Genomic DNA, 24,995 nt, shown 5'->3' on the forward strand with positions numbered 1-24,995 from the left:
AGCTCTAGAGGACAGCTACAAAAAGAAACTGAACACTCTTGTCCTCAAAACAAAACAGGGTTACCAATCTATTGAGCATAATCAAAAGGACACAGAAAAGTTTTAGTACAGTTTTTACATACATCCTGGTGTTTGTGAATTTGTTAGAGCATTCCTTGCTCATTTTGCTGGATTTTTTTGCCTGATGTCTGTTTGTTTTTTTTTTTCCTTCTGTGTGTGGCATAATGATGGAGGCTTAGATGGTGGAAACTGCCTGAGCAAATAATTTAATTACTTGCTTTCATTTAACCCCTCATTATCACAAGTCAAGCTACTTTTGTTACAAAAAATAAAGTGCAGCAAAGCAGTCTCCATGAACCTGAGATCTCAATTTATTCAAAATCTTGCACTTTATAAGATTCTTTTCCCAGTTATCAATAAAAACTAAAATAAAGGAGTGACAGAAGATAATGTTTTATCTGCCTTCTAAAGTTGGTAACTATGTGAACTGTTCTCCTGTGTACACAATCTTTAAACAATAATATCTGAAATTATAACCTATCCAAAAGTTAAGTCCTAATGACACTGGACCCTCTGCTTCACTGCAGCAGAGCCCTTATAAAAATGGCAGCTCGAGATCATTCTGAAAATGGTAAAAAAAAAAATCTGACTTCAGCACTAAACACTGAAAAGTAAGATGTGATAAAGTCTTGCAATAACAAAATTTTGAAATCAGAAAAATCTCTGTCCTGAAATGAAAAAGGAACACTAACTTTTTGCAGGGAGGAAGGAGCCCAGAAGCAGAGATGATGATGAGTCCCAACAGGCCAAAACCTGTGGTCAAGGCACAGGAACTCAGCTTATCTAGGTGTCACTCTCAGTGTACAAGGCAGATGGAGACAGTTCTCCTTTCCCCCATAAATGTAACAATTTATCCAAAGCAGGACTTTTTCTTAAGAAAACATTTCAAGAACACAGCAGTCAGAAGAGAGAAGACACTTCTCCAAAAGGAAAAGGAATCCAACAGATTTCCCAGCTCCACACCAAACACACACAGCTTAACAAAGGTTTCCCATACCAATAACTAGAAACAAACCCCGCTCACTCAAGCTGTCCCTCTAGGATAAATGTGCTACTCAGTACCACAGCCCTGCTTGCAGCCCCTCCCCAAGCAATGTGTTCCCATGCTGTCTCTCCATGAATTCCTTTGCCAGCCCCAGTGTTTTCCTTTCCCTCTGCTGCCTCTGCCTCCCCAGACAGCCACACGTAGCTGCAGCAGAAGGGTTTGTTGTTTGTATCAACACCTACCAAAAGCAGCTCTTCTCAAGAACCTGCTCTGAGGGCATCAATTACAGCCCCCAGAGCAGGATTCCAGATTCACTGCTGACCAACAGATGTCCATTTCCAAGGTATCCCTCTTCAATTACCAGGAAACAAATATTAGCCAGTTCTCCCTTGGACTGACCTTAGGAAAAAATGTTTAAATTGTGAATGAATTTGCTCAACAAAAGAAGGGATAACAGCACAGTGTTCACTGGGACACTTGTCAATGCAAGGGTCAAGGAGGGGCTTTCCACACAACCTGGCCCATGATCACTCTTCCTCTCTCAGTAAAATATTTCATCATGCCCCAGTTACTTCCTCCTGGTATTAAAACAACAGAGTCCCTTCAAAAACTTCTATTTTGATGAAACAGTGCTTTGTTTTTTGAGTTTTTTTTCTTTTCCAGAAACTTCCTGCCAGGTTTATTGGTAATTTTATCAGATGCTGTCATCCTAAGAAGAGCCACCTCTAAGCCCAGGTGACGAAAGCCACCACTGTCACCATTTTCAACATCTTAGCAAGAATCCATTAAACAGCTAAAGAACATTTCCTTCACCCTTTGACTAAAACCCTTCAAGGATACTTAGGAATCCTTCTCCACCACTGGTAGCTGGGCGTCTCACCAAACTTTGAACTTGATGGTTCACTACTGAGTAACAATTACATCAGCAAGTTATCAATGTTATTCTCATACTCAATCCAAACACGGCTACTAGAAAGCAAATTAACTCTATCCCAGCCAAACCCAGGGCTTAGAAGCTGTTCCTCTCCAGGTAAATTTGGATTCTCTTGCTAGGTCTACTCCTCTCACTCTTCCCCCTTCAAGTGACTAACCCTAGATCTCCTCCTCTGTGGTTATTTTACTGAGGTTATATTACTTGTCTCTCATCCTCTGTGCTGATCCTTTTCCTAGATAATATAATTAAAAACACCAGCAACTCTAACTCTGTTGCCTACCAATTCTTTACTAATTCCTAGTTTTTTAGGTGGCTTTACATCAGTCTACAATCTTGATTTCTTGCTGAAGATTACCAAACATGTTTTTTTACAGTTTCTTCTTTTGAACTCCCATACACCTTATAGCTCCATCCACCTTGTCCCCCTCCTGTGGCTTCACTGTTTTTGTCCCTTCCAGTCACCTCTCACTTCCCAGAAACTGGTTTTGCTTACAGAAACTAGAGCGTCCACTCAAGATCTGCAGCATTTTCACAATCTAGGTTACTAAAACCAACATGGCCAAGTTTCTACAGTATGAATTGTTCTGAAACAGGGCAGGGAAAACCAAAAAGCTCTTTTCCTTGCCCCCTCAAAACACACAGCCAAATCAGACCCATCCATATCCTTCCACAGCTACAGCATTCACAAGGGCAGCCCTGCCATCCCAAATCTAAGTTAGCTTTGAGTCTGACCTAATCAAAGCATTATCCAACCACTGCTTCAGTGAGACCACTTCCTAAAATTACAATTTCCATTCCACAAGTGTTCCAGCATTTCATTTTCTTCAAAAATGGCAATTATTTTTCTAGATAGAAAATGAGGGATACCTGATGATGGCCTTGGTAGTTACAGTCTCTTGCTATTTAATCACCTTGCAGATTCCAAACTACATCTGAGAGACATCAACACCATTTCCCACAAACAAAGGTACCATAAATTGGGCAGTAAAACTAAAGTGTGGTAGAAACTTCATCACTCTGCCCACTGCTGTGCCAGTGCTTCAGTGAGTAACACACAGTGCAGATTCCAGCTTGCTAATAGGACATTTTCAATATTATTGGCCAATTACCTATGTTTAAAGCTAAGGTGATGGGGTTTTCATGGCTGTATACCAGATTCCAATTTCCCAAACTATTACAGAGAAGATAAGTATTCTGACCCCATGATGTCACCTGGTGTAAATCTGGCAATGCTGCCTTCAGAGTAGGCACCCTTGAAATATTCCCAGATGCCACCAGGCAGACAGCCCTTAAACCTCAAAAAATTGAGGTTTAACCACATGTGCTCCTCCTGCCAGCAGGAGAAGACAAAACTCATCGAAGTTGCACATTCTAAGGCATCCTTGCAGTACCAGGTCCTCACAACATAAGGCTGGCAGCCCAGGAAGGACAGGGACACAGCTGGCAGAGGAGTCAGCTGTGCCAAAACTCCTGATCCCAAACATCCATTTTTCAGTTATTGACCTCCACATCTCAGCACCCTCACTCTGGCCCTCACAGTACACACACAAACAGGAATTAAATCCATGCTAATCACTACTGGGAAGGATCACAGCTTAGCCAGACAATTTTTTCTCCACTGCAGCAACCTGCCCAGTCTGCTGTGCTTCCAAGGCAGCCTGGAGACTGCTCTGGAGGGCTCAGCACGGCACCTTCTCCACAGCTCTGGGAACAAACTTCAAACCAATGAACAGAAGAGAAAGTGGTGACATCTCCTCCATAGCTTTAGCAGAGAGCTGGAGAAGCTGGGTGCAGTGTTTGCACTTGGAATGCTGCTGTGTTTGCTCTGAACTGGATCAATCAGAGGTACCAGGTTACCAGGCTCAGAGCTGTGGATGTCCTGCTGAGTCACCACGAGGAGATTACAGATGCAGCTCAGCATTCTATAAAAACCCTTGTGACTCATTCCAGTTCTGAGCAGGCTTTTTATAAGAAAACTACTATTTCCAAGATCAGCTTTAATACTCACCAAGAAGTAAGGAGTATTCAAATAAAGATAGTAACAAGAAAAAAAATCTACAAATACTTACAAATTTCAAGTGTGAAAGAACAGTTTGGGCTCAGAGATGTGTTTGCATATGTTTCAAGGGCAAGTATTTCAAGTTGAAGTAATCTTATTTAAAACTGCAGACAGTCTCAAAAGCAAGATTGTAACTATAAAATAAGCCCATATTGATGCTAATTGAGTCTCATTTTCTGGCAGAGGCTGTTAGGAAGGCTGCTCCTGACCCACATCCTCTGCCCTGTTTATGGCTTGTATCAGTCACTGCCAGCGCTCATTGTGATGCCGACTGCGTGACAAGGCCGGCCCTGACCCATCTGATTTATCTCTGTCACAACTTGAGCTCTGCCCACCACAAGTGATGGAAGGCAAACAATGACTGAGGGATGCAGCCTGGTGACACTGAGCACATGGCCTGGGCTCACCCTGCTCTGAAGGGAAGGCAGAGGGAAGCACATGTGTGTCAGCTCACGTGGCAAAGGCAGATAGGACAAAACAGTGGGCATCACTAACCCATTCATTGCATGTTAGCTCTGTGATCAGCAAGTAAGCACTAACTATTTAATTAGTCAACTAATTAGTGACAGGCAACATGGAAGGCTTCAGATGTTCCCAGACAAATGCAAAGATAAAAAGCCTAATTAACGATCAAGCATTATGCTAACTGCAGCCAAACAGGCCAGATGTGTGGGATATTGCGTGCCCCAGTGCTGCCAGATAACGGGCTCTGACAGGAACCCTGCTCAAACCCTGCCACCTCAGAGCTGATCCTGGGTGCTCCCAGCAGGAGACACTGTCCTGCAGTAAAATACTCAGGCTTACTGTGCTGGATTCCAATTCTACTCTGAGAAAAAAACTCAGCCCTTTGATTAAAATATACTTAATTCTATCTTGGTCTTATATGCAATAATTATTTTCATGTGCCCATAGGGAGAAGGAAATAAATTTCATAACAACTTCATATTAAATATTGTGATTTTGGGCACCATTCATTTATGGCTATCTGATGTAGCAGGTTATGTACAATCCAACATCCTCAGAGATATATTTGCATCAGAGTTTGGATTAAGGAGGTTTTCAAGACCATGGATTAAAAATGTTTTTCCCTAAAATCAAAGACAATAGTAACTTCCACAGCTATATGCTAAGAGGTGGATAAAAGCCAATGGGTTCCCTGCACTGGAACCAGTGACAAGACATTGCTGGGAGCGTGCTCCACAATGCTTAAACCAAACTTCCACCCCTGCATTCTGCTCCAGGAGCCAGGCATTGGGACTAAGTGGAAACACTGGGGTTTGTAACCCTATGTCCTTCTGGTCTAACCCTGCTGCCCTGCCCATCCCTTTGAAACTAGCAAAGGAATGAAGAAAAAACCCAAAACAACCAAATAAGAACCCACTCACTGTCACACCTGCAGCCCCAGAGCTGCTGTCACACCAAGAGCTGGCCAGGCAATGGGTCTGCCACTGCTGCTGCAGTGCTGCTGCCTCCACTGGGCAGCTGGCCCTCTGGCAAAAAAACCAAAAAATCCCTGTGCATCCTCAAGAAAAGCAGCTCTACAGCTAAAAACATATACCTGCACATGCTGCCTGAGCTGCATGGAGAAGTCCAAAGCTCCTTTGGAGTTTGGGTGGGTGAGCAGTGGTGCCACGGCTGCCCTGTGGCACTGCACCCCAGGATGTGCTGCCCATGGCAGAGTGGGAGGTGTCCTGCCATGGGGCAGCAGAGCTCATTCTCAGGGTCATTTCTTTGCTTAATGAAAAATGGATCTCTTCAGTCTCAAAGAAGTTGAAAACACTTGCAAGATCAAGTTCCAATAATTGCCACATCAGTAAGTGAATTACATTTGTGTGTTTCCATGGTGACTGGTAATGTAAAATAATTAAGTATGAAGAATAATGATGAGAAAACAACTTCCTCTTTTTAAGGATTAGGGCTCACAAATTGATTCAGTCCAGCTATTTTTAGTGCATGTAACCTTTGCAGGGAATATTAGAAAATTATGAGTAAATTAAACTAAATTGTTTTAAAAGGCCTTCACACTGATCAGGAGGCTGATGTGAAAATTAAAACCTAATCTTCTGCAAATTTATCCCTCTATTAATATACATTTTGTGACACTGCACTAAGTGCTGGTTCTGAGATTCTCTGAGCAGCACCCCATGTCTGAGGCTGGGTGCCAAGACAAGCTCAAGGAGGATGTGTCCTGCAGCAACTCTGCCACAAATTCAAGCCCTGGCTGCAAAGGCTCTGCTGAGGGAGCTCTGAGGGCAACACCCGCAAAGGCCTGTTCACTATGAACAGACTCAGCTCTAAAGGTCAGGTTTAACTGAATTTGGGGTGGAACTGAAAGCCTAAAAGGTGCTGGAAGCAAGAGGATGAGGGGAAACTATTTACCGTGAGATTGGATGCTTTACAGGAAGTCAAGAACTAAGAGAAGGGCAAGAAGCAGAAATTTTCTTCTACACTGCTCCAGCAATACAACATCTATCAAGCACTTAAACTTATTCCTCTCTTGATGCATTGAAAATATCATTTGTGATGTTATCAATGGCTGTTGTAGAAATGTTAACCATGTCAGTTAAGCTAACTCCTGGCTTAACTGAAAAAAGAAAAAAAGGCAGAATTTTCCATTCTCCACCCCCCATAAAAGCACCAGACAAATCTCAGTTCTTGCTGCATCTTGTAAGAATCACGTTCAGATTGAGTTTTATATTCATTTATGCAAGTCTTTTAGTATTTGATTAAACTCTGCATCAAAGGAACTGCATTCTCACAGTCTGACTGCCCAGTAAGCCCCTGGGGAGTACAACAGTGAGGCAGCAGAGACAGCACCCTGTCCTCGTGTTGGGAAGGCTGTTAAACAGCAAAACTCATCCACAGGTTTCCCTGCCTTAGACTTAGGGAAAGGGAGATCCAGACAAGTTTGAGATCCCACCAGGAACTACTGGCTTTTAAGGACAATACTGCTTGAGGGGATTGGCTTCACCTCCCCTCACAAGACTGCAGTTTAAGAACAATGGCCAAAGCAACTTTAGGTGTTTTCAGCACACATTTTCAGCATGCCTTCACCTTAAGGGTCCACATGCAACCAGGAGTTGCTTAGAATCCCATGAGTCCCAAGGCATCCAGGATGCCAGCACCCATCTCTCCATCCACACTGGAATCCTGTGAATCCCAAGGCATCCAGGATGCCAGCACCCAACTCTCCATCCACACTGGAATCCCATGAGTCCCAAGGCATCCAGGATGCCAGCACCCATCTCTCCATCCACACGTGCTCAGACATTTAACACCCAGTACAGTGAGACAGACTCAAGGAATGCTTTAAATGCAATAAACAACCCCCTTGATACAAAAGGGAACACATTCTTTTCAGCAAAGGAAATAAAATTAAGAACTTACCAAAAAATCAGTGTTTCCAGAAAAGAGATTCCGACATCAGATGCACCAACCACCACAATTCTACTGTTGATACACACTTTTGGTTCCAGCACCAGCTTTCGATTTATGAGGTTCAAAGAATATTTCAGCTGTTAAAAAATAGGTAAGACATAGAAATGCATTAAAAAACCAGTCAAAGCCTGCTAGGAATCATTAAACTCTCAGTGATGCATTACCTTGCATTCACACAAAACTGCTTATGGCTCACTGACATGACTAATACCATTTTTCTGTGCACAGCACCAGATAAGTGGTACTAAAATATGAGGAATATGTGCATGTTTAATAGGTCACAGAAAATTACAAGAGCTGAATGGTCTGGTTTCTCCTGAGTCAGATGCTCTGTAATCCTTGCAGGAGAGGACAAAACACTGCCTCTGCTATCACTCACTGTCATTTATCAAACACCTCAAGAACTGGTATTTACATACTGCTAAGGCCATTTTTATATTTCCTAGAGCAGTTTTTACTCTTAGTGGTTTATTTATGGAAATGGTTTTACTTGTAAATTAATTAGGAACTTCAGTTTGAGTGGTTGTGTGTTTAATTGAAAACTCCCTTTCCAAAATTATCCCTCTCTTTTCTTAAGTGCAGAGCAGCTACCTGGAAAGCCAGGTTGCCACAGTAGTAAAAGAGGAGCTCAATGCCACTGGGACCAGCTCTCCAGTCACAAATCTTACTGCCACGTTGGTAGTTACTAATTTCAGCTTCCACATCACTTCATGCACTGGCTAGAGGAATAAACTCCATGTGGGTTTTTTCCATGTGTCTCTAGGTCTCACTACCTAATAGAGATTCTCAAAGCAAATATACAGCTAAGAGACAAGAGATATTATTGCATTTGACAGGTTGTTTTTTTTTTCACCTTGACTATATTTAGCTTTCAAATTTCTGATGAAAGACAAGGAAATACCTTCCATCTCATGGTACAACACACTTTGCACTTTTCCTACTGTTCTGGGTTGCCTATATTCCCATTTCACAGAATGGGTAACTGCAGGTTCATAAATGCACTGGGAAGACCAATACAAAATGGAGCCACTTTTGTTATTTGTAAGACACTTCTCCTATAAATTCCTGCTGTGGCACTCAAGAAGGAAGCAATCTAAGGCTGCTTCTAACAGGTTTTCCTCTACTACAAATAGGAGACAGCACCAGTAAAATTAAGTCCTCTAAATTCCTCCTAAGGTAGTACAGTAGAAATACATTCTCTATGTATCAGCTGACAGAGTAACTCACTAGATGAAGAGTACTCTCTTTAAAAGCTGTGGTAATTATATGGGCCTTCTCAATAAGTACATAGCACACTGAGATCCCCAAGAGATCTTTAATGCCATGTCTTTGCACTGGTGGGGCTCCACAGCTGAGGTTTCAGCACAGCCCCACTACACTGTGTAATCACTAGAGTGCTGTCCTGCTCCCTTAAGGAAGCATTAGGGATCAATTCCCTGCCCAATGGCATGACTACACAGCAAGTCATTCAGAATGTTGCAAAATTAAATGTCACCTTTGGTCAGGCAGCATTATTTTTTACTGCCAGATAAATGTTCTTTGAGCTGCACATCACCACAGTGCAATGATGACATCCAGTGGTGAGCCAGATTAATCTCAGGGACTGGACTGCCCTAGGAAGATTCCAGAAGATATCTCAAAAAGCATGCCAGCCCAGGGTGGCTGCTTTATGGTGGTCAGCTGTGTGGCAGCCAGCACAGGCCCACAGTGAAAAATGCCTTGGTGAGGGACAAAACCACCCTGCTACTCCAAGCCAAGTTTGCACAGGACACAGGCAAGTCCCTACAGAGAACCTCCATCATCCCATTTAAAGCCAGTGCTCTTGAAATGGTTGAACACTTCTTACACAAGGCTCTGCCAGCAAAAAGGGTTTTAATAATAAATTAAATAATACAGACTACATCTGTAACATTTCCACATTTCAGAAGCTGAAAAAGCCCTTTGTATTTACCCAGAAGTGTACATCTTCAGAAGAGATTTCAGGAAACGAGAAGAACCAGTGCCAAGTATTACAGACATCCCCCACTACTTAAAATCAAACTCAGACTGCATTTCTCATAACACGCTCAATGGTTATGCCCCAGCTACAGGAGCTGTTGCTCTGCTGACTCGTGTGGAGCTCTCCCAGTGCCACAATCAGCCATAGAGGACTCTGTGCCCTCACCTCAGAATTCACATTCCTGGGATTGGCAGACAGCAATTCTTACAGGCTGGGTTTTGCTGCACACACAGACTTGCAACTTCCTAGAAAAGCAAGAGTTTTCCTCCTACTGGAGGAAAAATGATTAAGTGATATTTGTGTTGAAATGCAGTTCTTAATAAATTAATAAAATGGTAAAACCATGAAAAGAAATTACTTGTAATGTACCCAATCAATGAAAATAGGCAGGAATGCCAGCAGCAAACAGCATAAACCCAACAGGCCTCAAGGCAATGCCAAGCTCAAACATCTCCTTCTGCTGCTGTGCTGGTGGTTTATTTTAATGCACTGCAACAATGAAAGCAGGAATACAATTTCCCTGCAAAGAGTTGTCTAATTTACAAAACAGCTCCTGTATCAGTGACACAAAGGCAGCCTATGAGCAGAATATAACCTGGTTTGTTCCCCACACAACAGCCCCAGCACCAACAGCTGTCATGCTCCAGAAATCACCTTGCTACAGCTAAGTACACTAAACAGCCCCAGGGAGCGAGGAATTAGATGGACTGGTCCCATAATACCACCTATTTTAACAAAATGTCAGGACAAACAGCTACCTGTGCTCCCCAGAGGGGTAATCAGACATCATAATTGACAGGTCAATAGCAAACTAACATGTTTGTTTTGTATCCAATCTATTAAATAAACCAGCAATCATTAACTAATGCAAGGCAAAAAGCATTAATTGCCATTGGCAGAAAAGGCATATGTAGAAAGGAGGATTTTCTTTGGTTGTCAGATGAGTATTTGGGGTACTGGCACCCCTTAACCCCATGCTGTTCCTGTCTGGGTGCAGAGGGACAGAGGAGCTGGCAGGGGTGGCCTTTTGGCATCAGCCCATGGGGCTATTCCTGCACACAGACAGCCAGTGCCATCATTCTGAGCCTTCACACTGGACCTTGTTAAAGCACTGATGCAGCCCCCAGACAGTGACAACACACCCCCTGCATGGAACCACAGCTTTCACTTACAATCTCACAGCACAACATGGGCCAGAGCAGGATTAATCTATGCCATCCACAAGTCACACATCCTTCTACCCCAAGCAACCAATGGAAAAAGAGTCATGAAATATTGATTAGGTTTCAGCAAACACATTATTTCCTTTGCACTTTCCAACCACATACAGCTTCACATCCAGCTTTTCTGTTTGCTTTGTACATGCCTTGGGAATGGATTCATGGTACATTTACCCATGATTTTACATTAGATGTTGATGGTACAAACTCACACCCAGAATATTTTGAGGGTCCTTTTAGTTCTGATTTTAAACATTGGACCCTGGGATAGCTGTAGTTTTTCTACATATATTTACAATAATTGTTCTACAATAGGTCAGGGTTTATATTAGCTTTGTTCTAACAAACAAAACCATGGAAATTGAACACCCAAAAATGTGAAACTAAAAATTTGGACAAAGTGTTTTGGCCCTGACAGGAAGAAAACAGCCCTGTGTTCTGAACTGGGCACTGGAAAGTCTATCCCAGTAACACTCAGTGGTGTGTCAGAGCTGCTGCAGTCCACTCTGGGGCTCCATAATGCTGCAGAATTTGCAGCATCACACAATTCTTTTGTTTGGAAAAGATCTCTAAGGCCATCAACTCTGACCACTAAACTTAGACTTGACTTTATTAGACCCAGAGGACTTGGGCTTTGCCCAGCTAAAAGCACTGAAGTGTTGGCTGCAGTTCAAGCACCTAGCAGTGGTCCACATTCAGAAGGGCTGCTCAGGGCACTGCCTGGCAAAAATGGGGCAGCCTCATTTGTTGTGTTCCTGGTGTCTTCACTGATCCCTCACTACTGCTTGGAGGGGCCCTCCCAGCCCTGGCTTGCGGGATTCCACATCTGCCTGCAGTGCTTTTGTTTTATTTCAACATTTATTACTGAGAAATCCCAGTGATAGTTACTGCTCTGGAGGATCCACATGATCTGAGCTGTTACTGCAAAACCACCAGAAGCAGTGAAAGCAATTAACAAAGCTGTTAGCAGAGGAGTGCTGAGCTCAGCGACAGTGACAGGCAAACAAGAAGGTGAGCAAACAGAGCTATTTTAATTTCAAGCTCCATTTGAACCACAAGTTAAAAAAAGAAACATCAGTGTTTACCAAGGCGATATGAACCAAACTGATTGGAAAATGCAAGCTTTTCCAGCCTGCATTAGGAATTGTTTTCTAAATACTAGCTACATTCCAAAAAGCCTCATTAGAAATCTCTGCAAACATGTTTTCAAAAACTGTTTCCAAGCATTCACAGATTTATACAAACACCAGAAACAGAAGTAAAAGAAACAGTGATGAAGAGTTCAGCCTTAATTGTTTTGTCTTCATCAAAGAACCCTTCTTTAGGTACTGTGGCTCAGACAGAAAACAACTCACCTTGACAGAATATTTTCATCCACAGATCCCCAAAGCCTTTATGGATGAAGTCAGTATTATTATGCCATTATTATGGCTATGTGGGTAAATGCTGATCTTCAGTTTGTGGAAAAAGCCACCTCTATACTCATAACCAATCGTATGCCAGTCCCTATGGCTCCATATGAAACCAGGGATTTCCTGCTTGACTCCAACCAGCAGCAGAAGAGAGCAGAGCATGGACACATCTATTTTATTTCCTCACAGAACCACTGTTACCATGGTAAAAAGATGCTCTTTTTCCCTTTGAGCACTGACATTTGGATCCCCAGCCCAGAGAGGGCTGGGCAGTTCACACTCACCTAAGGACCTGACTATTGCTTGCTGCTCTCCTTCAAAGGCCAAAGAAATGAACTTAGAATGGTGCCACTTTCGGAGAGGTCAGTTCTCTCCTGTTTTTCTGGGAAGAAAAGGAAGGACAGAAAGGCACAGGAATTCAATCAAAGCATTCAAGCTGGCAAGGGGGTAAAGCACATGGCTGGCTCTAGTCCTCTGACAGCAGCCATTGCTTCCCAGGTTATCTGTCTCTGATTATTCTTCAAGGCAGGAGGAAAGAGAGTGGCAAATACAAAGTTGGGGCTTTGGCCAAGGTCTGACCCCATTAGCTCCACATCCCTCTGAAAGAGAAGCAAGCCTGACAGCCCCTGGGGAAAGGAGCCCTACAGGGACCCCTGGCCTGAGCACAGGGGCAGCTTACATGGGTCTCTGGGCACACTGAGCCAGCCTGCACAGGTAGCTGCCCACCCACACCTACACCAGCAACAGAGCAAGAGAAGGCACAGGCACCTCATGTACAGACTCAGGGCAACAGAGGAAGCAATTCAAATACACTGAACTCCTTGAAAAACATGAGGTATAAAGTTAAAAGCTTGAAAAAAACAGAATAAAAATCTTAACATTTCATACTGAAAATAATGGACACGAGGTAACATATAATAGTCTAGGATATGAGGGGAGATTGATTTGTAGGGTCAGCAAATCATGTTTTAGTGAAAGCAGACTTCTGCGGCAAAAATAGTTGTTTCCTCCTTATAAGCTGGAATTATCAATCTAACAAATAGCTTTGAAAAAGCTTTAAGCCAAGTCTGACCTGTTTGTAAGCACAAGTGCCTATTTCAGTTTACTGCAAATGTCATTAACACCTGTACAGCACTGACACCACGCTTTCAAAACAAAGATAGGTCATCTTACTTTTAATTTCACACATGCACATAAGTGGTAAACATTCCTGTTAATGATGCCATCTGGTGCCTCCCACAACGGTGTGACACTCAGCCTTCCAAACAAAATGTAATGGCAGCATCACACAAACCCCACTGACATTTACAGTGAGGAAATTTGTTATCAGCCTCACTTCAAAACGCCTGTTTGTGTGCCTACTGGTGCCATAAAACCATCACCTTCACCAGTCAAGGGGAAGAACAATAAATAATGGATTTTCATCCATGCACATACTACAAAAGCATTAAAAATTCATTACTCAAGCACATGAACATTTTAAGCAACAGTTACTGCTTTAAAATTTAATACTACTCCCCATGTTAAGTGAAAACTATCCACAGCAAGCCTTTGTTTGTAATCCCAGCATCCACACACAAATTGTAACATGAAGGAACTCTGCCATTTTAACTTTGATACATGAGCCTTGATATTTAAAATGCAGGGAATTCTCTTGTCCATCCTCCTTAAGCTCTCTGCTATATTTGCTCTTTATCTTAGTAGCGGCCTGATAATGAAAATAAACCCCAAACCCTGAAAAACCTTCCATATTTTAGCCACATTCAGTACATTCCAGTGCTTCAACTGCACATAAATAGAACTGAAACTGCCAGAATGAACCTTTATTTGCTACAGGTATGCTACCAAGCCAGCACACACTTAGCTCCAAGGCAGACAGAGGGTAAAATAGCAGTGACTGCTTCCCCTGAGCTGCTCCAGGCTCTGCTGTTCCAGAAGCACCTCCAGGAGCAGAGCTGGCTGTTCCTGTGGTCATGCCAGCAGACCAGAACAGGGAATGGCCAGTGCCCAGGATGGGCATACACTTCAAAGCAGAGGGTCTGCTGCTTTACAGAACTTGTGCCTCTCCCTTTCCACCTTCTTGACATTTTTCTGTGGACACATAAGGTGACAAACTCTGCGTTTTGCACTCTCAGCTGCAGCTGGAAGCAAAGAGCTTTGTTTGCTCAGAAGAGATTTTTCTGTGGCAGCCTCTGTGAACAGCCTCTCCCCCATATTTTAAAATTTTATTTAAGTCCTTTGAATTACAACTGAGCTAAAATTTTCAGGCTGTGAACTGGCTGGGACTGGAAAGCAAGGTGTTGTTAACAGTCAAATTATCAATTCTGAGTCCTTTCTGTTCCTCTGCCTGCACAGGTCAAGGTAAAGGCTTCTGCTCAGTCTGGGCACTAATGAAAGGTTCAGACAGCTGGTAATGAACAGGTCTAAACACCAGAAAGCAGAAGCCACAGAGAGTAAGTAAATAAACTAGAGCCCCAGGAGTTTGTTGGAGGGGACAGCAGCATCTAGGGATGAGTTTTCCATTGAAACACTCCTATAGATCAGTTTCGTTTTTGTTTTTTAAACAAGCTTTCCCACAAGAGAAAGTTTGTCAAGTTCAAAAACATTTCAGACTTTTTTCTGTTTTAATCTGATAGCTAATTTCTCCTTTTCTTTTTACAAAGCATGGTAAATATATACTCTTTTAAAGTCCTGCAATTTTATAATGGACATAAAAAGCTCAGAGAATAGAGAATCTCATCCAGGATGGCTCCTACATTCACAAATCATTTTGTGAACATACACTGAAATGGAACTAGTTCTAGGATGAATCTAAAAGCAAGCATCTACTATCCTCATGTTCTTGTTTTAATTATTATTTTAAACTGCTCTCAGGCCATTTACTCAGCCTTTACCATAACCATCATCGTGGTATCAGAGAAACACAAAAATACCACCACACTTGCACTGGAAACTGTTGACTTTACAGTGCCTTGGCCTCCATTTTCTATTTGAACCTCACACTGAACTAACTAAATTTATACAACACTTCATGGGCTTCAGCAACTGTTCTGTCTTTTTATGAGCTGGAGCAGAAAAAACAATTCTAAACTGTGCAATAGAGCCTGACAGCTTGAATGCAGCCATGAAATAAAAACATAATAAACCCAATAGCATGAAAAATAATAAAAGGGCAAAAACAAGGAAATAATTCAACAGATGTGTGCCATTTTTGTTCTTCATTGTGGATCAGTTATTCTTGTTAATTATATCACCTATTCTTCCCTTACATTGATAATTACATGAAGCAGATGGAGAACAGAATGCTCCCAGATGGTGAGAAAGCAAACAAGTTTATAAATTGTTTATTTATGAAGAAATAATTAAGAATTATTTCATCACCTATAGCTTTCTACTCCACCAATAATGACATGCATCATGAAGGCCAGCAGCACTTTATAAGATATTCAGGATTCTGTTCTAACCCACTGTTTTTTGGGTAACATGACTGCAGTGACTGACAGATGTGCAAACCAGAATAATAATCTAATCTGTTTTAACACTGAGGGAATTAGGAGTTTGGATCTTTGGATCTCCTGCCAGTTGGCACTCCAGCACTGGTTGCTGATCCAGAATACAAAAATTAGAGATTTCCTTTTGCTCTGGCACAGCTGTACAAAGTGTTTGATCTAATGAGTAGGCAGGAGCTCTGTCAGGTCTGTGCCCTGAACCCCAGCAGAGCAGATGTGTGGCTGATGCAATTCTGAGCCAGGATGTGGCACCTCTGCCACAATTGCTGCTCAACAGGTGTCCTAAAGTCTGGACACCTCAGGACCAGATGCAAACCAGCAACTGTGTCATTCCAGAGGGCTGCAGGACTTAATGGGAGGCAAGGTTAACATCTCCTGCTTTGTGCCTTCTCAGACTAGTCTTACCCAATTTATCCAAATCTCTTCAGCAGAGCAATGGGAGACAGATTTTGGTAGGAACTGACACACAAAACCAGCAGCAAAATCTATTTCCAAAATGTATTTCCAATCTCAAAGTAAGGAAGAATTTACAGCCCTTCAGGAAATGGAGACACTGCCTGGGGAGTGACAGGGTTTCTGAGGCAAAGATGAAGCAGCACAGAGCTGTGGTTTAAGAGAATAAGTGAAAAAACATGTGATGGCCTTAAAACCTACAGCAAAGCATGAATGAAAAGGATGGCAAATAGGGGAGGAGCAGGGAGAGCTCCTAAGCTCTGTATTTCTCTGGAGTCAGTCATTTTAGCAGTAAACCACAACACACACCAAAAGCCTGTCTCAAACCAGAAACAAGACTGAACCAGGGGAAATGCCACAAGGCCCTGGAGAGAACAGGGTGAGTGGAGAACTGCATTTAAATGGCCACACAGGCAACAGTTGGCTGTGGAGTTATAGGGTAAATTCCTGGAGTTTAAGAGCTCCTTTCTCCAGCTGACACCTAGCTCTGACAGACAGCCCACAGGAGGAAGGATCTATGCTTCCTTTAAAACCACATAAACAGCTCATGCTCCCTGTATGAGACAGGAGGGAGCAGGCCAGGAATCCATGGGAGTGGCACTTCCCCTTTGGTGGTTTTTCCAGACACCATAGAAGAACAGAGAAAGTTGACAGAGAGACAACAAGAACAAGTTGCCACACATTGTGCTCATCTCTCTGTAATAAATCGATCCAGACCTGCAGGAAAAGCACCTCTCCAGCACAGAGAAGATCCATGTGGACTGGCAGTGCTCAGGAATTAGTTGAGAGCAGAGCTCCTGTGGTTTAGATGGGTGGTTTCTCTTCTGGCTTTGGAAGAAGGAAGTAGGAAAGAGCCCATGCATACCCTGGATCTGTATCTATGAGTGAATTCCTTTTGTGCCCTCAGCAGGCTGGAATGTCCTGGGGAGAGCTCCCATCTGCACTGAGATACAGAGCCACTGACAGCCACACACAAATCAGGAGCTGTGCCCCCACACAGAACTGCTGAGCTGCTCAGCCCCAAGCTCTTACTGGGGAAAAAGGCACTTTGCAGCTAGAAAAGGGGAGCAAGAGCTCAAAAAGGGCTGGAATGAGAGGAAGGCAGCTGAAAAAGCAACAGATTAGAGGCAGATGTTGATTTGTTGATTACTAGGTATCAAGGGCATCTTGTGGGTATCAAAGCAAGAATATCATCACCACAATTATCCCCATTACCAGCAACAGATACTCAAGCAACCAATTAGGGCAGGCAATCAATGAAAATTTTACATTTCTGAAATCAACTTGCATTTACAATCCTCATCCTGTAGTTCATGTGAAAAATCCTGCCACTACTGCAGAGCGCTCTAAAGCAGCAATTACAGTGATAACCTGCCCTCCAGCTCATGGGAACAAAGTGGGCACAGATTCACCTCTAGAGGAGCTGCTTTCAAATAGGAGAGGACAAAGCCCTCTTGTTTTAAACCAGCTTGTTGAGCTGGAATAGGGACATGGGATAAAGAAATGAGGAGTGGTCTCAAATGCCTGGAATCCCTGCTTGTCCAATCCAAACATCTTGCAAGATCCTGCCCTGGTCTCATTTGGAACCACCAAAACAAAGATGATAGGAGACATTTTCTCCTTACTCCTCTGCAGGTGCTGGCCTCAGACATCTTCCCACTAATTCCTACTCCAGACTCTTTGTCTGCCTTTCACCTTTCTCCCTCTCTTCTCCCCACTTTGCTCACAACATTGCTCTCCCATGTCCTTTTCCCCTCATTTTCCAGCCTGTTGGCATATTCTACAACCAAAATGTGTTTCACCTTATCTCACTGTATTTCCTAAGGTGACACTTCTCAGCCTTTCCATTCTGCTAGCACATTTATCTCCTTGGTGAGACAAGTTGTTCTCTGCCTCACAGATTGCACCTGTTTACAGTCGATCTGAGAAGCCTTTTAATCACTACTACAAAAAGGCAGAAAGATAATATTGTGCCTACTGAAACTCGGTTATATTCATTTGTAAGACACACCTGAGTTTATTTGTAACTTCACTACAGTATTGGGCAAGTAGTGCAAGACCGTTGATGGGGATCAATCTTCCTTTACAAGGCATCTGAGCAGAGAGAGGGCAAGGGCCTTGTGCCTGGCTGCAACCCAAGGTCTAAAAGCAGCACCAGCTCCTTACTGAGGAGTACACTCAGTTTCCCATGGCAGCCTGCTCCTTATGTTACACAGCTTCCCCACGTAGGGTGGCCAAAGGTCACTTCATTCACTCGACAGAAGAGTCAATTTAGCTTTACATGGTTTCAAGTTCTTGGTATTTCAGAGAAGCCAGCAGTAGCAGCAGACTAGCTTTATCCTCAAGTTACGACCCAGCACTTAGCCCCAGATGTCCATTCTGACAGAGCACAGTCTGTCAAAAATCTATAATTCATGTAGAGGCAGATGCATGGATACTTGGCTGGCCTTGAGTTGGGGTTTTTCCAATATAACTTCTTAGCAAAAATTTCACCCATTCTATTAAACAGAACTCTGAATCTGAGATTTCAAACCGTTATGCCGCTACCCACAGAGAAGCTCAGAAAACCTCAGGAAGAACACAAGCAGACAAAAGATTTGCAAATTTTTCAAACACAGGATGTCTGTGATTTCCCAGCTTTAACAAAAATGCTAAGATGAGCTCTTTTAGGAAGAGAGCAATCACTTTAAAGGTTAAGAATAAGAAGCAGTTTAAAGAAAAGCAAGAGTCCATTCTGCAGATAAGAGAAAGGCAGGGATGTACATGTGAAGGGAAGGCTGTTGAACAAAGCTGAGCCCAGACCAACAGCCTTAGCCATGTTCTGGATTTTGCTTTGCCAGCTGCTGCCTAATGAAGAGTTTTAGGTGCCAAAACCTACTGACTGACTGAGAAAAGGACAGCTCTAAAAATATTATATGGAAGCCCATCTCAGCCAACTGGAAGTTAGTAGACAGACATAAAGCTCCCTAATTATGTTTCTCCACAAAATTATGACTACCTACTGAGAGAACCCATCACTAATTGTGGTTTTCCTAATATTTCAGCCTCACTAGTTACTCTTTTGAGGAATCACCTTCATGCCAAATTTTAGTTACTTAAAAAATGTAAGAGAATGGGGTGTAAGTTATTTTAAAAATGAAATTAAAAGAGACTTTTCATTTAGAATCTCCAGGCCGCATCAGTTCTTTGCAAGTAAACCATTTGCTAGTGAAAACAACCTTTTCCTTTACTGTTAAGTCAACTTGGTGTTTTAAGAGTGTCATGCATGGAAGAAACCTGACTTTGGGACTGAAAAATAAAACGTACTGAAGCAATCTCTACAGAAAGAGTCAACAGCACGACGTTGCCTTTTTTCTGCTTGCAGAGCACGACACCTAAATAAAGCCAGCAGGAGCAAGGGCTCAGCAGCAGGCAGAGCATTTAGAAGGCGCTGGGAGGCCACGACAAAGCTTTGCCATGGTGGGCAGCGGAGCGGGAAGGGCTCTGCTCCAGCGGCTGCCGCGTGCGCCGGGCGTGGCGGCGGAGTGGGATGGGGATCGGGCAGCCAGCGCGGCTGCTGTAATTAAGGAGCAGCCCGTGAGCACTGGGAGGTCAATGCCAGCCCATCTGCCAGGCCCTGCACGAGCTGGCACGGTGCCTCCCGCCTGCTGCCGCTGCTGTTACCCACCTGATCCTTGGAGACTTGCTCCGACGGAGCGCTCACGCCAAGCTCTTGCAGAGGATAGACAATCTGTCGTCTCGGCCGCACGGGAGCCATGTAATGAAGGGCAGATGTCAGGGAATGAGCACAGGGATGCTGGAACTGAAAGACAGCAATCCATATTTCAGCAGAGAGAATGTCAGAGCAGTGTATCGCAGATGTCTGCTGCATGGCTTCACAAACACACACTTCTTAGTTCTGTTGGCTAAATCTGAGACAAAAATCAGCAAATAAACAAACATACTCAGAGCAGAGAAATGAATTGCAGATAATTCCTGACACTAATGAAGATAATTATGAGAGTAATTACATTACTATCTCTGTGGGAATGACAGATAAACAAGTGGTTTGGTTTATGGGATTTTTCAGCACAAGTATTTTCCCCAGGAGGATATTTTTCTCCATAGTGATCATGAATCAGCTTGATTTGACCTCATTAAGCTGTGTTATCTGCTCACTGCTAACCTTTGCTCACCTGGCAAGGAACAGAGATGAATTTATACAGAAATTCTATACCAACTGAAATGTCTGGTTCATCCAGACATGGATAAATGTTAATAAACTGTCAGATAATTGTTAATAAACTGTCAGATAAATGTTAATAAACTGTCAGAAATTTGAAAAGAACAAAACCCTGACGCTCATCTGAACAGCCTTGATCATTAGAAATAGCTGTATCTGTCTATTACACCATGACTGCCTCTGGCATAACTGACAACATGGAAGGGAAGAAAATAGGAGAATTACAGGAAATACAGAATTAACATTAATGCAAACTAAATTACACTCAAGTGCCATTCCTTCCACAAATACTAAAAACTTGAGGTTACTATGTTGAGAACTAAGTAAAATATCACACTTTGCAGTTATTAGATAATAATATTAGATAAGCTTAAGTAACTTAGATTAACTCTGTAGCCAGGTAGCCTGGAAACAGTCAAAACTGGAATCACTGGTAAGATTTAGTTTCTCTTCCATCCAGTGCCATTAAACTGCATTTTTGTGAGTGCCTCTTCAGAATCTGAAAGCCTAATGCTACACAGGAACATTGGTTCCTCACGGGAACACTTAGAGCTCCACAAAAGCGCATGGGAAAACACATCCTCCTGCAAATGTACCCAAGTCTAACCTGTCAAAGAGTTCCCACGTGAAAGCCAGTGGTGGTTCAAAAACACCCAAATCACCAAGGACAGCACCCATCTCAGTCACCAGCTAAACACCAGGTGCCCAGTCTAGCTAGCCAGGCAGAAGCCTGAGCTGGTGGTCAGTCTCCAGGGGAAAATTCCATCTGTCTCAAGACAGCCAGGCATGACCAAGGGATGAACTGCCCTTGGGATGCACTGTGTGTTTCCATCACAGGTGCCAGGAGCTTGGGTGATTGCCCAGGACAGGCAGCAGATTCAGACAGTTTGCAAATTTTGCCTTGTGCTGCCTTTTCTGACATAAGACTGATGACAAAACACATGTGAGCGCTTCTGAATTACATTCTTCTTGGAAATGGATTTTCTCCATTGGAAGTTCAGCTCTTACAGTTCTCCCATGATCCTTGCAGGAACACAAGTCCCCCCCTTCAAAAGCTAATGAGGTGCCTGGGTCCCACTGACTTTTGGTGAAACACAGTCTAGAGTACCTGAATCTCCTTGGAAGGGTTTTTATAAGCCACCTGACCTGGATGTGTTCAGGATGATTCCCTTGCATTTACTCAGACTGCATTACCCTTGTGCTGGGCAGGGAGCCAAGGCTATTTCCACTCTCTGCTCCCACCACACTTCCTGAAGACACTGATGGACACCATGGATCAGCCCTGCTATGCAAGAGCTGCGTCCATGGGTCCAGAATATGTCAGGCGGGAAGAAAAGGTAAAGTTTACTGCAGATTGACAAGAAAATCCCGTCATTCATTGAAGCAAAGAAAAAAATAAAGTGAGAAAATATGGCAATATTTAATACAAGAAACACTAATCACATTCTCCTTACCTTGCTCTCCACATATTCTGGATAAACAGGGTAGTAAAGAGAAGATTTGTGACCCAAGCGAAGAATCTCCTTTAGAAAGTATTTTGCATAGTGATGAAATACAGGATTCAAGACAAAGTGGAAAAGATGTCCATGTTCCTCTTGCTGGTGGTCATTAAAATTAATGAAGTCCTCAATATTGTAATGTGATCGAATATACTCAGTATCCTGGAAAATTAGGAAATTCTGAGTCAGCAGTGATCAGCAGCTACCTTGACAGGATTTTAGCAAATACCAACCAATGAGTCACCTTCTGTCAATCAGGGAACTACATTTGAAAACTGAAATCAAGTGTCTTTGACAGCTGTCCTCAATTGAAAGGCACTGACTGAACAGATTTTTCTTGAAAATCTTTTCATTGTACCAAAACCTCTCCTTGCAGCTTGCCCTTTTTTACAATTTACATGCACACCCAACCCTTACCCCACAATGCCTAATACAAGTTAGACATCCAAGTTGGGGGGAAAAACCCCAATTGTTTTTCTGCATTCAAGGCACAGAAGCCCGGGCTGTGCCTCTCACCAAACTCCAGCTGAAAAAGGGAATTCCACAGAGCAGAGCTGTGTAAGAAATGCCCTCCAATAAGTCTTCCCTGTAGAAGTGATAAGCTGATATTTTTGCATGTTTATTCACTCAATCTGTCCTCTTAGCTCTTAACATAATCAAGAGAATTACTCTCAGAAACAGGAGTTACTGTTCTATTGTGAAAACTAAGCATTAGAACTGCTGAACAACCTAAAATCCACCTTTTCAGTCCTAGCAGAATGTCACAAAAGTAAGACTTGGAGAATGTTTACTATTCAATAATAATATGCAATGTCTTTTTTTACTCCATCAGGTAATATGCTTTTGTTTTCAAGTACATGATTCACTATCACTTAAAACTCTACTGTTGAACAAAAAAGTTAGGAAAGCAAATCTAAAAGAAGAATTACTGCTCTTTGCAGGATTTGTGGCAAAGCTGCTTATTGACTTGAAAAGTAGAAGGGAAAGAGGTGATTAAACACCTATTTAGAGGCAAAATGGCTTTGTGCTGAAGTACAAAAAAAGTGCAGGAGGAAAACTTTCAGGACATAGCAGCAACTTCTTGAAAGTAATAGGATCTTTTTTTCATCTGTGTGTCAATCATTATCTATGAGCAGAGAAATAATACAGTGGGCATAGGGTAGACAGCTTCTACAAGCAGCATTTTTACAGACACTTTGTTAGGCATAAGTACAGTGCCCAGCACAAAACTCAGCCTTACTGTGAGCAGCAAACACCACAGAGCTCATGGAACACAAACTGAATTTACCATTTCATCCCTAGTGACAGCAACACCAACGACTTGATCCAAAACTTCTGCTACAAAAGCCTGTAGTGGCATCCCGTCCTGCAAGGTAAAGGCAACAGATGCACATTTTGAGTTTCAGTAGAATCTCTTCCTAATGGTAACTGTGTATTTCACCACAGCATCCCAGTTAAAACACTCTCCTCCCAGTGCAGCTCCCAGGCACCATCCCAGTTTAACCAGCCTGCTCCCCAAGAGGGAGCCAGGCACGTGGCTGCACTCTGGACTACACAGACCTTTCCTCACTGACACTTCAGTTGGGTACAGCTGCTGCAGGAGTGCTGCAAGCTCAGCCACTGCTCCAGTCCTGATCTTAGGACAGAATTGAGCACATATCACCAACAAATACTCACTGGATCCGTGCGAGTCTCAGTGAACAACTTTGAGTCATTCCACATATTTTCATTCAAGCTAAGATTTTCAATGAGCCTTTTGACACCCTCCAAGTCACTGGTTGCTGCTTTTCTTACATTAAATGACCTAAAAAAGGACAAAAAAATAATTAAAGTTGACTCTGTGACAAAATAAGGACAACTGCCAAGCTTAAGACAACACCCCTTCAGAAGTACCAACAACACCATTCAGAAACTGTAACTGATTGCTAAATGACACTTGATCCAAACGCAGATATGAACTCATTGCATGTAATAGAAAAAAATCAGAGCACCTCCTTGAGGCAACTCCAGAATCCTGCTTTATCTGCTATTAAACACTCAGCCCAATCTATAACCCAAGGTACCACCTGCCTTCAAGTGAGTAAAAGTCAGCAATAAAGGCAGGCAAAGAACCATAAAATGAATGTGGAATCTTAGCTGGACATTGTGGCACATGGGGAACAGAGCTAGATTAAAACAGGGAAAGGCAAGAAAAAATGACAAAAAGACAGAAAAATAAAACTGAGCCAGCTGTCGTGGTACAAAGTAAAGTAAGAACATAAATTTTTCTGAGAGCAAAATTACTAATTTTTGTGTTAGGCCTTGGTGCCTCAAGCAGTAACAAAAGAGGATAATCCTACATGATTGCAACACCTCTGCTAAGTGTGGAGTGCCAGTTTGTAATGACACAGTAGTGACCTGGTACCAGAATACCTGTGCCAAACATGGAACACCTTACCTACAGACAGCAGTAACCTGGCACTTAGCTCATTTACAGAATATTAGCAAACACCTTCCCACCTAGTAGTGAGGAAGAAAATTCACTTCACACTGACAGTCTACAGCAGCTGAGGAGCTCTCCCAGTGTCTGTTAAAGGCAGAACCCCTTCCTAGATACACACAGCTCATGCAACCCACACTAGTGGAGTGCTGTTCAAGAAACTGAACTACAGCTTCAGTTCCAAGAAATAAGTTCTTTCACCCACACACAAAAAGTTGTGATTCACATAGTATAATCTTTTTATTCCTGTTATTCTGGCTTTCCATTTAAAAGTGGATGTGCTATTCTTCAGCCTCAGTCATACTGAGAGGCATCTTGTGGAATACAAGCTTAATGAATAGCACTGGTACCTTAAAAAATCCAAGATTCTGGTATGTTATGAGAAATTTCAGAGCTGAATTCACTGACCATTTTTGAGTGCTCAAAAGCACACATTTGGTTACTAAACTACAAATTAACCCTGACCTAAGTGAGCATCAGCTGAGCCTCACAGCTTCTCACACATTTCCACTGTGGATTGCAAGACCCAACAGTGCTGAGAGCTTCAGCTCACTGTTGTGAAAAGTGCATATTATATGGCTCTACACAGATGTTTACTATATGTATTATGTTGTATTGATTAGTAGTGCTCTATTAACATTTTACTAGTATGGTAAATGTAGTTTTGTAATTAAAATGTAACTTTTGTAGTTAAAATAGAAACTATGTATGTGGGATATTTTTTTA

General features: G+C 42.6%; 1 protein-coding gene across 1 annotated transcript in view; it reads right to left on the minus strand.

The window, feature by feature from the left end:
• CFAP61 (cilia and flagella associated protein 61) overlaps window positions 1-24,995 on the minus strand; it is an 86,222-nt gene that overhangs the window by 39,009 nt on the left and 22,218 nt on the right. The window contains exons 12-16 of the mRNA XM_058802222.1: window positions 23,468-23,594; window positions 23,079-23,156; window positions 21,746-21,952; window positions 19,737-19,871; window positions 7,426-7,553 (exon numbers count right to left, since the gene is read on the minus strand). Coding sequence (XP_058658205.1) covers window positions 7,426-7,553; window positions 19,737-19,871; window positions 21,746-21,952; window positions 23,079-23,156; window positions 23,468-23,594 — 675 coding nt within the window. The remainder of the gene's footprint in view (window positions 1-7,425; window positions 7,554-19,736; window positions 19,872-21,745; window positions 21,953-23,078; window positions 23,157-23,467; window positions 23,595-24,995) is intronic.

Source organism: Ammospiza caudacuta, chromosome 3 (genome assembly GCF_027887145.1).
Source record: "Ammospiza caudacuta isolate bAmmCau1 chromosome 3, bAmmCau1.pri, whole genome shotgun sequence".
In the NCBI taxonomy this organism is placed as follows: Eukaryota; Metazoa; Chordata; class Aves; order Passeriformes; family Passerellidae; genus Ammospiza; species Ammospiza caudacuta.